General features: G+C 41.0%; 1 protein-coding gene and 1 long non-coding RNA gene across 6 annotated transcripts in view; one reads left to right on the top strand and one right to left on the bottom strand.

Moving 5' to 3' along the window:
• The window catches only part of plcl1 (phospholipase C like 1), an 87,563-nt gene extending 72,600 nt beyond the window's left edge, over positions 1-14,963 (top strand). Inside the window, exons 8-12 of the mRNA XM_067604191.1 lie at positions 1,529-1,891; positions 4,713-4,916; positions 7,011-7,086; positions 7,918-8,027; positions 9,323-14,963. Coding sequence (XP_067460292.1) covers positions 1,529-1,891; positions 4,713-4,916; positions 7,011-7,086; positions 7,918-8,027; positions 9,323-9,529 — 960 coding nt within the window. The 3' untranslated portion in view covers positions 9,530-14,963. The remainder of the gene's footprint in view (positions 1-1,528; positions 1,892-4,712; positions 4,917-7,010; positions 7,087-7,917; positions 8,028-9,322) is intronic.
• Positions 1,441-7,922, bottom strand: LOC137193049 (uncharacterized). 5 transcript variants are annotated; one of them, XR_010930673.1, is made up of 3 exons: positions 7,839-7,922; positions 6,276-6,438; positions 1,441-1,873 (listed from the first exon to the last, which is right to left on the bottom strand). It is a non-coding gene; the product is annotated as an uncharacterized lncRNA (long non-coding RNA). The 5 variants fall into 5 exon arrangements; XR_010930671.1 differs by lacking the exon at positions 7,839-7,922 and adding an exon at positions 6,930-6,999 and having other exon boundaries at positions 6,276-6,442; XR_010930672.1 differs by lacking the exon at positions 7,839-7,922 and adding an exon at positions 6,753-6,841 and having other exon boundaries at positions 6,276-6,442.
• Positions 14,964-15,635: the final 672 nt, after the last annotated feature.

Here is a 15,635-nt window from a genome sequence, read left to right as displayed (position 1 = left end):
TACTGGCTATAGTTAAATAAAAAGTTGTGGTCCTGATTGGTTCACATAGCATGCTATTCATTTCTCAAAGATGGGAACACTTGTGCACATTTCTCATATGATTTGACACAACCACGGATATCAGATTAAAAAGACGATCTGTAGCACAAAGTTATGTTCCGCATTACTACTAGCTCAAGTACTGTAGCTTACTTTGTTTTGCAGCAGTAGCTTGATGTTTCTGTGGTCAAAATTTCAAGAGCTTTGAACTTGTCAGTATGATGATGCAGGTTATTAAGTTATTAACATTATTTACATTCTTCAAAAATGACTGACAGACAGATTTTATTGTCCAGGGAAACACAGATATCCACATAGCCACACAAACGATCACTCAACCAGTCATTAAGATTATTATAACAGTAGTATGAGCAGCTGATCTCGCCGCTGTGCAGGAAAACTCATCTAATTAGCACTGCTATGTAAATAAAAGTTGACATTTGTCAGACAGCTGTAGAGTAAAGTCTCTCATTTTCTTCCAGCTATGTCAGTCCTTCACACTCTACGCTGTATTGTGAAACTGGTGAGATATTTGCTTAAATGCAGGCACAAGGTGATCACAAGCAGCAAGAGTCAATCTACATAATGCAATACATTCCCTCTCCAGGAAGTTAAAAGACAAAACAACAGAGACTGAGATTCTCCTTGATGCTGAAACACATATGGTCCACTATTGTGGTTAATGGGAGCTGGTGCTCAAAAGTGCAGCCAAGCTTTACTAATGACAGTAGTGATACAGCAAAAAAAATATATAAATGTGCAATAATAAGTTCATACAGGGGAGGGGAGTATTTACATCGGAGTGGTACAAGAATACTATGTGTTTGATGTGGTTCAAAGTTTATTCTTGACTTTGGTTGGCAAAACAATCTCAACTGGGAAATCTCACTCACTCTTCTGGGGCTTTTGATCATATAACATAGTCTTCATCAGTGAATAGTTTGCCCAGCTTTCTTTGAATTGTAAATGAGGTTCAAAATCTCAACTTTTAACATGAATGAGAAGTGCTCAGAAAAATCTGCAAGTCCATGACAACAAGGCAAACTCCATCCTCTGATGATCTGAAGATCTTGTGATATGATTGAAAGCTCCAAAACAGCTGCTAAATGGACTTTGAGGTCAGATTGTTTTGTGAAATATATACATGTTTGTATATTTTATTTTACCTTTAAATAAAAAAGTACCTCAGATTTTATGGCAACATAAATCTTCTGAAAAACACATTTTGGTTTCTTTTCTTACTCAGATGATATGACCAAAGCAAGAACCAGGTTTCAATAAGAACCACAAAGTTATTCAAAGTTTTCATACAATTTTCAATGAAAAGGTTTCAGAATGCAAAAGTGTATTCTTCAGAAGCAGCCGAGGTAGGCAGTGACAGTCTAGGTCAGAACATTGAAATTATGTTTTGTTGACCATGGTTTTATTTTTATACTGAGCACAGCAGCATGAATGGATTTCAACTTCTTTATCCATTTCTTGTCTCCAGGTGAACATGCCGGAGCTGGCCTTGCTGCGCTTTGTGGTATTGGATGATGATTACATCGGAGATGATTTCATTGGCCAGTACAGCGTGGCCTTTGAGTGCCTTCAGCCTGGCTACCGCAATGTTCCCCTGCTGGGCATGGCAGGAGACCCCTTACCCCACACCAGCCTGTTTGTCCACGTGGCGATCACCAACCGGCGAGGTGGCGGGAAGGCCCAGCGCCGAGGTCTGTCGGTGAGGAGGGTGGGGCGGCGGGGGAGAGAGTATGTCACGCTGAGGAACACAGGCATCAAAGTGGTGGACGAGACTTTCAAACAGGCTAGTGCCCCGCTCAAGGAGGTGACGGACCTGCGGGAGGAAGCTCAGGTGAGAAAATGGGTTGGAACTATGAAGACAATGATAACCGACAATGTTTACTCACTACTCACCTTTTGTTGTATTTTGCCATGCAGATAGTTTTGGTTTTATGTGTGGAGGTTTCAAGATATTCACCTTTAAATCTTATGCCGCCAACCTGATAAATTTGAGGTGAAAGGAATTTTGTCCGTATGGTTTTTCCTCTGAATCAAACAATTTCATTTGAATAACTCAGCAGTAGTGTCAAATAACGTCCCGTCTGTGCTGGATCATCCACAGACCACCCTATAACAGTTTTCATTTGGACTGTTGGTAAACATTAAATGAAAATGAAATTAAATGGATTATGCAGAGTAATCAGGACATTGGTTGCTGCTGAGTTTTTCAATGCTGTTCACACCAACAAAATCAAATTTTTGCGATGAAAACCTGGGCACATGTGACAAAATCTATCTGTATTTTGGTTAACTGACTCTTAAGGAGTTAACAAAGCAAAAACAAACACTTTTTCTGGCACTTTGTGGTTTTTTGGCTTATGTGGCAAACACCAGCCAGGCAGGTTAAAGGAAATGCAAACAGCTGAGTCACCACAGATCAGGTGTCACTCAGCTTTGTATTTTTAGGCTCTGTTCATAAGATGTCTGGTTATGAGTGTGAACTGGAGAAGCTTATATGACTGTGCTGAAATCAGACCCTACCTGAGACTTCTCTGTAGGGTGAATAAGAGGGAGAGAGAGGAGGAGGAGGAGAGCTAGTGACAAAAGAAGAGCCAGTAAGAAGAGTGGAGGAGGATTATGAAGCATTTATAAATAACAGTAAAAATAGAACCTGGTCGCACAACACTTGGTACTTGGCCTGCCAAGAGCCCTGACCTCCACCCAATTCAACCCCTTTTGGATGAATTGGAACGCCCACTGCGAGCCAGACCTCATCACCCCACATCAGTGGTCGACCTCACTAATGCTGTTGTGGCTGAATGGGAGCAAAATCCTGCAGCCAGATTGGAAAATTGAAGAGTAGGCCTACTCCTTTCCACTTCCTTGCTGAAAGTTAGATGAGAAGATCCTATATCTGTGTGTTAAATATTGAGCTTGAGTCAGGACCTGGTTAGCTTAGCTTAGCATAAAGACTGGAAGCAGAGGGAAACAGCTAGCCTGACTTTTTCTGGTTCAAGTTCAAAAGTACACCAACCAGCACCTTTGAAGCTCACTAATTAACATGTCATATCTCATATCTCTTTGAACAGTTTGTGGTTTCCTGCCATAACAGTTTCTTGATAAACAGTTTATCCATCTACCCAGGATATCTGTTTAGTATCTCTGCTGGTGGCCTGGAAACCTCATGCTTTCGGTTGTTGTTCGTCAAGAAATAGTCAACAGCACATAACATCAAGAGGAATATTTTTTCTATTTGTGTATTCATTAAACAAACAAGATATAACAAGTTAAGTAGTAGATCTTTAGAGGTGCTGTTAGGCATATTTTTGCATTTTCCCAGTGCTGCCAGTTTTTATGCTAAGCTAAGCTAATCAGCTACTGGCTCTAGCTCTATACTTACTTGTATTGGTCATCTAACCTGTGTCAAGAGTAAATAAAAGTATTTCCCTAAATGTCAAACTATTCCTTTAATGCTAATGGTTTTGTAATAAGATGTTCAGCAATTATAGTAGTTGCAATGTTCAGGTGTCCACGTATTTTTGCCCATGTTGTATAAATTTATAGATCAAATAACCAAAATGAAACGTCATTATTGGTTAATTTAGTTACCTGAACAATCAAGGTAATTCAACACATCAATGGAAAAATCCTGTAAATCCAATATTGCCATAAAGCAGTCCTGCTCATTGATTTGCAATATTGAACACAATCACTAAATAGCTTCCTCAGTGTAAATGGTATAATCAAACCAATACCTAGATAAATCCCTATGGTCTCACATATCACCCAACCCTAAAACAATAGCCTGGCCAGTCAGTTGGACACCCTCCCACACAAACCCCGCTTATGCACATACACACACACACACACACACACACACACACACACACACACACACACACACACACACACTCAGTCTTACACAGAAACACAATTTGTTCATTCACAAACAGCTTTTAATCTGCCTGTTTCAGTATCACTGTCCTTACCCTATGACATGAACTCTCCTTCCCTCTGTCTCTTTCTCCCTGCCATGAGTACAGCTGTGGGCTCATCTGCCACAGTCTGTTATTATTCATCATGCCTCTATCGCTCTATGTCTGTCACAGCAGTCATGCTCACACTCCCACACAGGTGGGGCGTGATAATCGCTAGTCCAGTTGGGGCTCTGCCAGGTGGCAAATGGTGTTGACGTAGACAGCAGAGGTTCCTATTCTAGTTCTTGCATGTTCAAAAATAAATCTTTTGCCTTCATTATGAAGTGACCCAAAATGGAATTTCAACAGATAAGCATATGACGGTTATTTTTTTGTCCCCGTCAGATCTGGTAACTGACCCAGTTTTGCACCCTGACACACCTACAGCAGTTGAAAAACACTCAAAATGCTATGATTTTCTGTTCCACATTTATGCCATATTGTCTTCTCTATTGCCAAATGCGCTTAAGCTAAGGCTGATTTCAGTGGATTAAAAGGGGCAATGACTGCCATATTGATTTAATTCACAAGAGAGACAGCAGATGACAGGGGAAAGGAGGGGAAGTGTGTCACCCTTTCTGACCTTTCCCTGCTTAGTTTTACAGCCGGAACTGTACATCTGATCTAATACTATTTTCCCTCTCCTCTTCTTCCTGCTCGTCTCTCTCTTGTCTTTTGCTCTCACACTGTTTCCAGAGCACCACCGCCAGTTTCAAAGAGCAGTGTGGGCTCCCCACGGTGGCCAAACTGAAGCAGTGCATCCAGAGCCTTGCCACAAGGCTGCAGAGCCCTGAGGGCACCATGGGTGCCACCATGGTGCTGAAGGAGGGCTACCCATGTCTGGAGCCCCTGGTCAACCTTTCAGAGCTGACACGCAAACTGCTTGCTGCCTACGACACGGTAAGGAAGGGGAAGGAGGACAATGAATTCACAGTGTGCAGAGTAGTGGAGGGTAAACCTACTACAGCTTCTGCTTTCACACCTTTTTATTTGCATGACCTGTCCACCTATTTAAGGTGGTAATTTAAATAAAGTGCCTTGCTGTGTTAAGAAAATACATAATCATTTTAAACATTAAGCTTTATATTTGTAACCCATTTTTGAGACAAGATTCATGTCTTCATAAGGTACAAATGAGCTTGGCGTTGAAAGCCACAGACAGAGTAGGAAGGTTGTGAGGCATTGAAAGACGGACTAATGTATTGTTGGTTTTGGTCTTTTCATGAGGTTAATTGACAAGACTTAAAGGGGACATAAATGCTTTTTGTAATTTTCTGTCATTTATTTGTATACTGTAAATATAATGTCGGATGTCTATGTTGTGTCAAAATTTCAAAACTTGAAGTGAACGTATGTAAAAATGCCACCTTCAGGTCAAAAGCCCAGGCTTCAGCTTTGTTTGCAAAGTTACTTCTCCTTCCCATTGAAATGACGTCAGATTGTTCGCACATGCCTACAAACGGCCGTCTGTTCCATAGTCTTTGTTGCTGAGGTTGTTCCATGGGTTGTTTACATTGTCCGCTTTCATATTTCGGATCGGATTTGGGCTCGAATGTGTATGGATGCATTAGAGAAGTTTACATTTCTAGTAAAGAACAATAGAAAGAAGTGGAATCAAGCTTTCAGAGCTGGATAAAAATATAGACCTGGAAATGTGCATGACATGACCCCTTTAAGAGTATACAGCTAGTGGTTTTGTGAAGCTGTGTGCAGTGGGTTGTGGACTGTTGGTCGGAAAAAACATGACATTTTAGGTTGCATCTTGGGGTTTTGAGAAACAGTGATTGACATTTTTCACCATTTTCTGACATTCAATAGACCAAACAACTAATCGCTTAATCCAGAAAATAATTGACAGATTAATCAATAATGAAAATAATTGTTAGTTGCACCCCTAGTTTGAAATTGGCAAACATGTATTCAGTCAGAAAGTTTTAGTTAGAAAGAAGTTTAAAAATGTGTTTTCTGATACCTAACACTGCATCACTGAGTGCACACACACAACACATACCCACATGCAATTACACAGTCCTGCGGCATTAAATATGCAGAAAGACACTCTGAGGTGACATGCATGAAACAGTCATCCACACTCCTCCACAAGTACACACACACATACACACACACACACACACACAACTTGACTGCCAGCTGCGTCTCCTCCCACTCTATCTCCTCTTGCATTAGATCAGGACGAATATCTCCCACCTGTTTCAGCACTCGGCTATTACACCTACACACACACACACACACACACACCTTAGTGCAGAGAAGGTGCTTTTCTTCTAACCGTCACGTTGTGTTTATGCATGTCAGCGGAGTTGATGATCTTTGAGCGAACCCAGCAAATGTGAGCCCAGCAGGTCAGCATTATGAAGCCGCAGTTGGTGCGCTCTCCAGTCGAACATCACACCTCTTCAGCCTTCCTGGGCAAACACACAAACACTCAAGGCTTAGTCATCACACGTTCATCCTCCTCTCTCTCTCTCTCTCTATCTCTCTCTCTCTCACTGCTAGCCTGAAGCCAGTCTTCCATCCTTTGATTCTTTCCCTTCATCTCTTTCTACAGACTCTTTTACTTAAAACAAAAACTGAGTATATCACTTTCAACCCAGAGTGGTCAAATCAATCCCGCTTGTCCTCTTGACTTCAAGGATTATTCTGGTTTGGTACAACTTGGCTTTATTATTTAGATTTGACCATCACTTGAATGGGTAATGATGACATTGTACTCACCCAGTTAATTGCTGAAACCTGACAATGTGTATAACACTCAGAAACGTATAATTCTTATGGTGAGTAAACTTATCAGAAGGAACATGCCATGTATTTTATGGATGCACTGCTACATCAAAAAGTAATCATAAATACATTTCCCTAAAATTAAGCCTTATATATTTGTTATATTAACACCTTCAAGTGCCTGACTGCCCGACATTGACTTCACAATGAGCTGAAGAGGTTAAACTCAAACTTTTCTTCCTGTCTGTCCAGATGATTGCTGCCCAGAAACAGCTGATTGAGAACGCCGATGCTGTTCAGGAGAGGATCGCGCAGGTGCAGAGAGAAGGTAAAAATCACAGACCGGTGAGACATGTGATAAATGGCTGCTCAGGCTGAAATGAGGTGATAATGAACTGAGTGAAAATAGTTTTGATGAGTGCTCACAAATAAAACGATTGCAGTACAAGATATTCGCAAATCCTAAAAATTCACCAAATGAGCAAGTCTGACTTGAACATCAAACAGCTGAACTTAATGAGGGCAACTCCTCAGAGAATGAGTCTGTCAGTAAACAACACTACAAGTGGAAATAAAGCACATGTGGTGATTTTGATACTCCCAAAAGTTTGTCAGTATGGACTTCTAATGAAGAAATAAAACAGTGGCCATCTCATCTGCACTTTTTGAAATGAGGATCCGTGGAAACACATATTTTCAAGACAATTCTCCAGCAAGTATCTGTGCTTGAAATGCTGTTTACAATAAATCTGCACATGAAAGCACTTGTCCTACATTAATCTTTTGGATTTTCTCAGGTGTACCGCACCAGTATGACAGCAGTGCAGTGAGCATTTCCAGTGAAAAGATAGTACACAGTCAAACCAGTATATTTTTAGATCCTCTCACAGCATTAGATAACTCCTGACCTTTAACTGCCAATGTAAATGTCATGAGGGATGGCACTTTGCTTTTGCGTAAATATGTAAATCCGGTATCTGACATCAAACCTATCAAATCAGGTTGTTGACACTTTCCCCTTGACATTTTATATTAGTCACAAAGATAAACTGAGCAAATCACCTCACACTTACATCTCACCTGAATTTGAATTGTTGATGTCCACCCACGCCTCTGTGATGATGCAGAGCTCCTGTTCTTTTACTCTTGTGTTTTGCAGGCATGGACTTCCATGAGGAGCTTCCTCGGCTTGGGGAGAAGGAGGGACTGAAAGGACGCAAGTTAAGCAAAGCCGTGGAGAGTTTCACCTGGAACATCACTGTGTTGAAGGTACTGGAAAACAAAAAAAAAATGTATATCAAAACTCTGGACCCCTTTTCATATGGTACAAGTACTGCTTTTTTGTTTTTCATCCTTTTCATTTTTAATTACCACATGTCTGAGACTGACTTGTGATGGTGAAGCTGAAATGTTCAGTCACTGGCAGATTTCCTCACTCTACTGTAGCTGTCCATACAAAGTTGAATGCAATAAAGAGGAACTCACTTCATTCAAGGCCACAAAGCACTCAATGGTTCAGCCAACCCCAACCGCAGTCAGTCATGGTGAATACAAAATGATTAGTTATTGTAATTCCTCATCACTGCAATAAAACGCCCCACTAACTTTTAAACTGACCACTTCAGTTTGACCCTACAGACCTCTGTATGTATGACCATGTCAGCTTTGGCTGAGGTGGATTTTCTGCATTGAATCAAAACTGTAGAATTGTTCCCTCATTAACAGCATTACAGTCAAAATGGAGCTGTGGATCTGATATAAAGAAAAGGACAGATGAGTGTGCAAAATGAAACCAGTGTACTTATTGAGGGTTAAATTCTCTCAGCACTGAAAAAATTTGGATCCGTTATATGACTCATGATATGAGCATTTTAGAACACTGCACAAGCTGATAAGGCAACCTAGAGAGACAACTTATTCAACTTTGTACAAAACGTTAAATCTGCTATAGGCAATGTTTCAATGTTAACAATGGATGAAATGACTTTGCGTAATGTGTGTAAAACCACAGAGAATTATCACCCAACACTGCAGTTCCCCTCAGCTCTCTGACTTTTGTAGCCTCTTTTAGCTATTTGTTTTGGTTTTCTGGCTGACAAACTCTGCTCTCATCAACCGAGTCTCCAGCCGGCTGTTTTTAGTACTGTGAACTGCCTGCCCAGCACCAAATGGCAGGAAGACAAAGTTAGTGACCAGCTGTTGAACATAGTTGAGTATTTACCAGCTACAAATCTGGATATTTCCCTTAGGAGTTGGTGGAATCCAAAAGAGAGCCAAAGGAGAGTGAATATTAGACTTGTGTTTGTCAGTGAGCCCCCTAGTGGCAAAAAAAAATCTATCAATGCAGCTTTAAATCAATTGCTAATGACTTCTGCAGCTGTTAAGCTTAGTTACATGCCAATCACATTGCAGGGGCACCTCATGTAACAACAGCCTGTAAAAGTCAATAAACACTGGATTCACAGTCATTAAGTCAAAGCATTAAATTTCCACCTTCTTCTTCACTTGGAGTTTGTTGTAATGCGTCTGTGAATCTGACTCATGTGTCTGCCTCTGTGCTGCAGGGTCAGAGTGATCTGTTGCGAGGAGCCAAGATGGATTCCCTGGATGCTCTGAGGCAGCTAGCTCTGGCCTGTGAAGCCTCTGGACTTACTTCCCCCTCCTCTTCCTCCAACTCCTCATCCTCCATCTTCTCCACGGCCGAGCTGCACTACTCCTCCCACCCTCTGGCTGCCCGCCGAAGCAGCACACATGGCAACGGACGCATCTGACAGCCCCCTGGGTCCACCACGCTGCAAAAGATTAAAAGGGAGTGGACAGAGTAATTACAGAGGATAACAGAGACGAGGAGATATGAGAGCGAGAAAGACAGAAAAAAAAGGAAAAAAGCTGGGCTGGGTGTAAAAAGCCCCAGAGGAGACAGAGGATTTTCTTTCTGGCAGAGTGTATCCCTTTATTCAGTGCAGTAAGCGTCTAGACTAGCCTAGACCAGAGCAGTATATCTGTTAAAGCCTTACAGTGAGTTCATCAATTTGTCACTGAAGGTCCAGCCTGCAGAGAGGCTTTTCGTGAATGTCGTAACTCCGTGGTGGGAAGGCAAAGAAAGACGCTCTACACGGGTCCTTGAACTTTTGATGATTTTTCCGAGAGAACATGCGTGACTCAACATTGTAACTCAGTGGGTTTCCCTCATTAGAGAGGAAATCTTTGACACCTGAATAATTTGTGACAACGGGGCTGTCGTGAAGCTGATGTTCACAGCCTGGCTGGAGTTTCCCTTTAGAAGTACAGCAGAATGGAGGGAATGTGTAGAATTGATGGGACAAAGCGGCATTTCAGCTCGTCTCTTGAGAAGGCAACAAGACCGCCTGTGTGTGTGTGTGTGTGTGTGTTTACAGTGTTGCAAATGGAGAAATAAGAGATTGATTGAAGGATGTTACTCACAAGAAAACACACAGGTGGAGAGTAACTAATACCAGTAGCCTCAAATTTTAGTGTACTACTTTTTTAAAACTCATAAAAGTTTTAAGGTTCTCATACTTTTGTTTTTACATGTAACTGCAGTAGCTTAATGTAGAAAACCCACAGTCCTCCTCCAGCTAAAGGTTTTAATCACCTTATCAAGTGTGGTTTTGGATAGTCAAGGATGACTTCAGACAGACACATAGTAAGCTCTATGGATTACAGTTCTCTCCTTCACTCAGACATCGACATGATCCCCTCACTAGGCTGTCTTTGTCTTTGCTTCTGGTTTTCACACTGGGAAAAAATGGTCACTCTGGTTCTGGTGACGTCAATTTTCTCCAAAACCATCCACCAAAATTAGTTTCTGAATGAATTTTAGGAGAGAAACAGAACTTATCTACAATATCAAAGATTGTTAATGAGGTTTGGGAGTTTGGAGAGGTGGAAAGTCACATTCATCTAAGCATTTCATATCTCTAGACTTCAATCTCATAGCAAAGACTGACCTCTGGATCTCTTTTCTGGCAGTATGAGGCCTGGACCCAGAAATTACTTGACAGATTAGTTGATACATGGTAAAAATAAAAAAATCTCACAAGGACCCATCAGATATAAATTCTTATTCTGAATTTTAACTGGAGTAGTTCTGACATTACTTAAATTATACAGATCCCCTTGCAACTCTGAGCACACACACATTCTCTCACCCAACTTCTATACTCTTATTCATTGTGTCAAATAACAAGCAGAAGCACGTAACCACAGGTTCTTGTTATCTCCTCCCTGATGGCCTTTGAGGCTGTCATGTTAACTTGGAGAAGGGGACGGCTGAAACACGAGGAATGAGGTGACGAGGACGAGAGACACAGTAATTGGAGAGGTTGTGTGTGATGTTTGTGATACTGTAGGACTACAGGTCTGCTGTAGATGTGTGGATCACATAACCTCCTCACTGTACTAACATTTGGGGTAATGGATGCTTAGAATCTGTACATGTGTGTGTTTGTGTGTAGGAAGAGCAACGTTAACCAGTTGATGAAGTACACTGTATTGATGTAGCAATAATAACAATAGTGGTATGTTATAAGAAAGTCCATAAGGCTGTATAACTCAATGTGTGCTGACTGAAGGATTGAAAACAATATAATTAACTTTATAACTCAGTGATGCTTCTAAATGTGTATGAAAACAACTACAAAAATGGTGTACAGCAGGTGCTACTGATCATAGTTTTGCTTACCTGTCAGTGATGGCGTTCTTCTCGGCCTTTGAGTGTAAACGTGTGTTTCTTCTTAACGCAGGAAAACACCTGATACTTGTTCTTTTAAGCTTTTGTACTCGTATTCTTGTATCTTGTAATGCTGCGTCTCAACCAAACTTGACAGAAGTGATGCTACAGTAGCTAACACACAAGATTAAGCTAACTTGATTAGAAATACCTCCTTGAATGTCACACACGTCTGAAAACTTTGGATAATGCCAAAAAAATGCATCATCATCCACCTGAAACAAAGGTATTTTCATAGTTCCCACAAGATAACATTTTGGAGATACAAGGGTTTCATCTGACAAAGTTGACATTGTCATTTAAAATGACCAAGTAAAGCAGGTGTGTTTGAAAAGGTTCACTTGGATTCACCTGCAGAACCTTTTAACATTTCTTTTAAACAGATTTATTCCTACAGAAATCTGCTGCAGCCGACAATGAAAAGTATGTGAGGCTAACAGGCAACTTATTGAAAAGAAGACATTTTGAATGTTTATTTGACGGAGGCTGGAAGGCGGCCCGATGAGAGATGAGGACCACAGCTAAACATTGTAACAGCTCACGCCTGGGTGACATTTTGCAGCAGACAGGGCTGAGCTGAACAAAAACATAATGAGAAACACTGAAACATGATGATGACAGTGAGGTTTACTAACCTGTTTAGCCCCTGTGTAGTGCTTGTGCAGGACTACTGTACGTTCTGAATGACATCCCATATTGCCGTGCACTGTTTTGTTGCCTTTCATTGATCAACACATTCCTTTTCTTTTTTTAATACCATTAACCTTCACTTTTTTCCATCCTCTTGTCCCTGCTGCCCTTCTGGTGGCTCCAGGTGGGGAGTGACAGAGCTGGTACACTGAGTCACAGCCACAGGAGGAGGTTGACCTAATAACATTTCCATGTGAGTGTGTGTGTGTGTGTCTGAGAGAAGGCATACACCTCTAAAAGTAGAAGATGTATATTGGAGAGAGAGCAAAGGTGAAGGGGTAGAAAGAAAAAGGGACTGATATTGGATTAACTGTTGGTTGCATGTGTGGTTGGTCGGGCACACCTGCAGAGCATCATAATTGGCTGTGAGCAATAGACAGGGTGACAACACCTGCTGTTGTGGTCTATTAATAACACTCACTGGAGGCCTCAGGTGTGTGTATTATATGTTGGTGTGCTTATGACTGTCATGATATCATCGGTGCCCTAATTCTTGGCCTGATGATGCAAACTGGTTCTTCTACATACTCAGTCATTGCCAAACCATTCGCCATATTTCCTGTCAAATGCACTGAAGCAGACAGCAGCTTCAGGAACTGTTCAGAGGATCACCAGCGACCCTGAGAGGCATGCTCATGTATCCGAAAACGACACATTTTAAAAGATCATAGGAGCGTCCTCTGGCAGAGATCTGCTTACTGTACCTGCGAGGAAGATGCCTCTGCATTAATGATACATCAGCTCCAGTAAAACAAACCACAGTATTAGCTTTCTGTGTTCCGGTTTACATGCCTGCTGACACGGGGAATACAAGTGGGTCAAAGAGTAAGCAGGCAATGGGATTTCCTTTACCTGCGGAGACACGGAAAAGTTGGAGGTCACAGGGTTTGGGGGTTGCTGGGTCGGGTTTCAGTAATCAGGTCTCTTCTGGTTAAGTTAAACCTCATCCTCAAAATAATTCATTAGGTATGTACTTAATTTACAAAGAAGATCTTGACAGTGATGACCGTGCTGCAGCTTACAACAAAGGCAACATGCAATAACAGGAAAATGGCAGCTTGTTATTTCAGTGGAGACAGATCATCGCAGTGTGTCAGGCTCATATAACAACTGAGCTGTGTGATCCAAGATGGCCATATCTGTGTTTTTGCATGTTGTAGCCTGCTTACAGTACTTCAAATCATCTACTGTATACAGTACTTGCAATAGCAAAACCCATGCCAGTATTTAAGATTTGTGCTTTTATAGCTTCCAGGCATATATTGATTTCAGTTTTGTCTGTATGATGTGAAAATGAGCTTGCAGAGACTTGCTCAAGGTAAATCCATTTCAGTGAACATCCTGCCTGGGTTTATTTTTGTCAGGAAGTTACAGTATCATATTGTGGTGATGCAAATAAAAATGCATGGATCTGCAACTGAATCTTTGTGATAAACACTGAAAAACAGTTCCCTTTTTATTTAGCGTTTTAATGCCAGGAGCAAACAACTTGACATTATCCCTCTGACAAAGTACAGTTTTGCTTCGTGCATGTTGAATTTCTGACAGCGGAGTTCATTAATGTAAAGCTGTGCAGCAGCCAACTTTTAAGGGTTGGATGTCTGAACTTCTCAGCAGCACATGGTTGCACCACAGCAGCAGATTTTTCAAATTAGATCAATGCTTTCTGTTGCATCAGCTCACCATCATAATGTAAGTTTTACATTAAATGAAACCGAGCGTTACGTTCACTGCGATGCATCACTTATCTCAAGCAAGTTTCAAGTTCCTGCAGGTTGTTTTGCAAGTTTTGGAAAGCAGACAGCAGTAAGGCAAAGCAGACAGGATTTTTTTTGTAAAAATCATACATGAAACTGCATCAACATGATCCTTTAAACATACAGAAGTGTGGATTTACATACATAGCGTTTTCCTGGCCTCTCCATGCCGCTCACACACACTCAACTGCTTCATGTGTCACTGCACTTTGGTTTTTCACAACACTTTACCCGACATGTTCATTTTGCAGTATTGAAAAATGAGTGTTTACCTCTTCAAAAGGCACTGCAGTCAGCCACTCACTACAGTGCTTTACTATGATGTATATTGTATCTCATCTGTAACCCAACGTTGCACCCTGATCCCTGAAGTGTGGCCCTATTATCCTGCGTACCCCTAACAGAGGAACAGGTTTATGTAAAGTTCAGTCTCTCATTGTCATTCGATTGGAGTTTCCAGGATGAGAGTTGCAGACAGATCCAGGAGCAGGGTGCTGCATTGGGGTTGCTCTGTATCTCTGTTACCCATGTGTCTTAACCTACAGCTAGCTCTCTCTGTGCTCTTCAGTGTGTAATGCTATCTATCTTTGCAGATCTGTGGTCAAATAGCGCTTACTAACATTCATTTGAATAATTGGAGAGTTGTTTATACCTGCCATGGTGATGTGGACAAAGTTGTGTAAAACACTTGGAAATATGTGAAGGTATTTTAGGTTCTATGTTACAGCATCTGCAGTGTCTGTGTTGGCCTGTGTCTACTTCGCTGACCTTTAATCCAGTATTGTTCCCTCAACTGTTCTTACAGTCACTGTATGTTTTTTTGTAAAATAGAAAAGAAGACCAAAAGAAGAAAAATATTTATTGAAGTGTGTTTTAAAAACCATAATTAATTAAATGGACATTGCTTTTATTTTGAAAAGCTACTGTGTTTTCTATCTGACAAGTAATCAAATATAACAAGAGTATGTATCCCAGAATAAATAAAGTTATCTTTTCCTGACCAAATCCTCTTGTTGCCTCCACTTTATCGTATGCTGGCTCTCTGTCCCAATGCTGCGGGAAAAGTAAAGGTGTTATTAACAACATTAATGATGGCTCCATCTTATTCAAGTGTGACAGCAAAGCAGCATACACAAACCACAGGGCCCTTAAACTGAAGTAGCTAAATAGCATTTAGCCATCATTAAAGGATAGGTTCACAATTTTTCAAGTCTGTCTTAAAACAACAGTCTAGTGCCCATGTGAACACTGAAAGAGGTTTTCCTTGCTGTAATCATCCCTCCTGTTCATACTGGCTATTAAAAGATCTCAATCAAATGTTCTTTCAATGTAAGTGATGGGGGCCAAAATCCACACTGTGTCCACACAGTCATTTTGTGCAAAAATGCATTTAAAAGTTTATCTGCAGCTTATATGAGGCTTCAGCAGTCTGAGTCATCAAGTGGATATCTGCCGCATTAACAGTCTTAACAGCTGTCTCTAGACAGCTGAAGCTTCATATTAGCTTTCGATAAACTTTTAATAAATTTTTGCACAGAAGGAGGCTTGTGGATTTTGGCCCCCATCACTTACATTGAAAGCACATTTGAAGGGGTATCTTTTAATAGCCAGTATGAACAGGAGGAATGATTACAGCCAGAAAAACCTATTTCATTATACACCTCACTATTGTTTTAA

This window comes from Thunnus thynnus, chromosome 11 (assembly GCF_963924715.1).
Source record: "Thunnus thynnus chromosome 11, fThuThy2.1, whole genome shotgun sequence".
Classification (NCBI taxonomy): domain Eukaryota; kingdom Metazoa; phylum Chordata; class Actinopteri; order Scombriformes; family Scombridae; genus Thunnus; species Thunnus thynnus.
The sequence above is the reverse complement of the archived record's forward strand: the minus strand, read 5'-3'. Positions and strand labels throughout refer to the sequence as shown.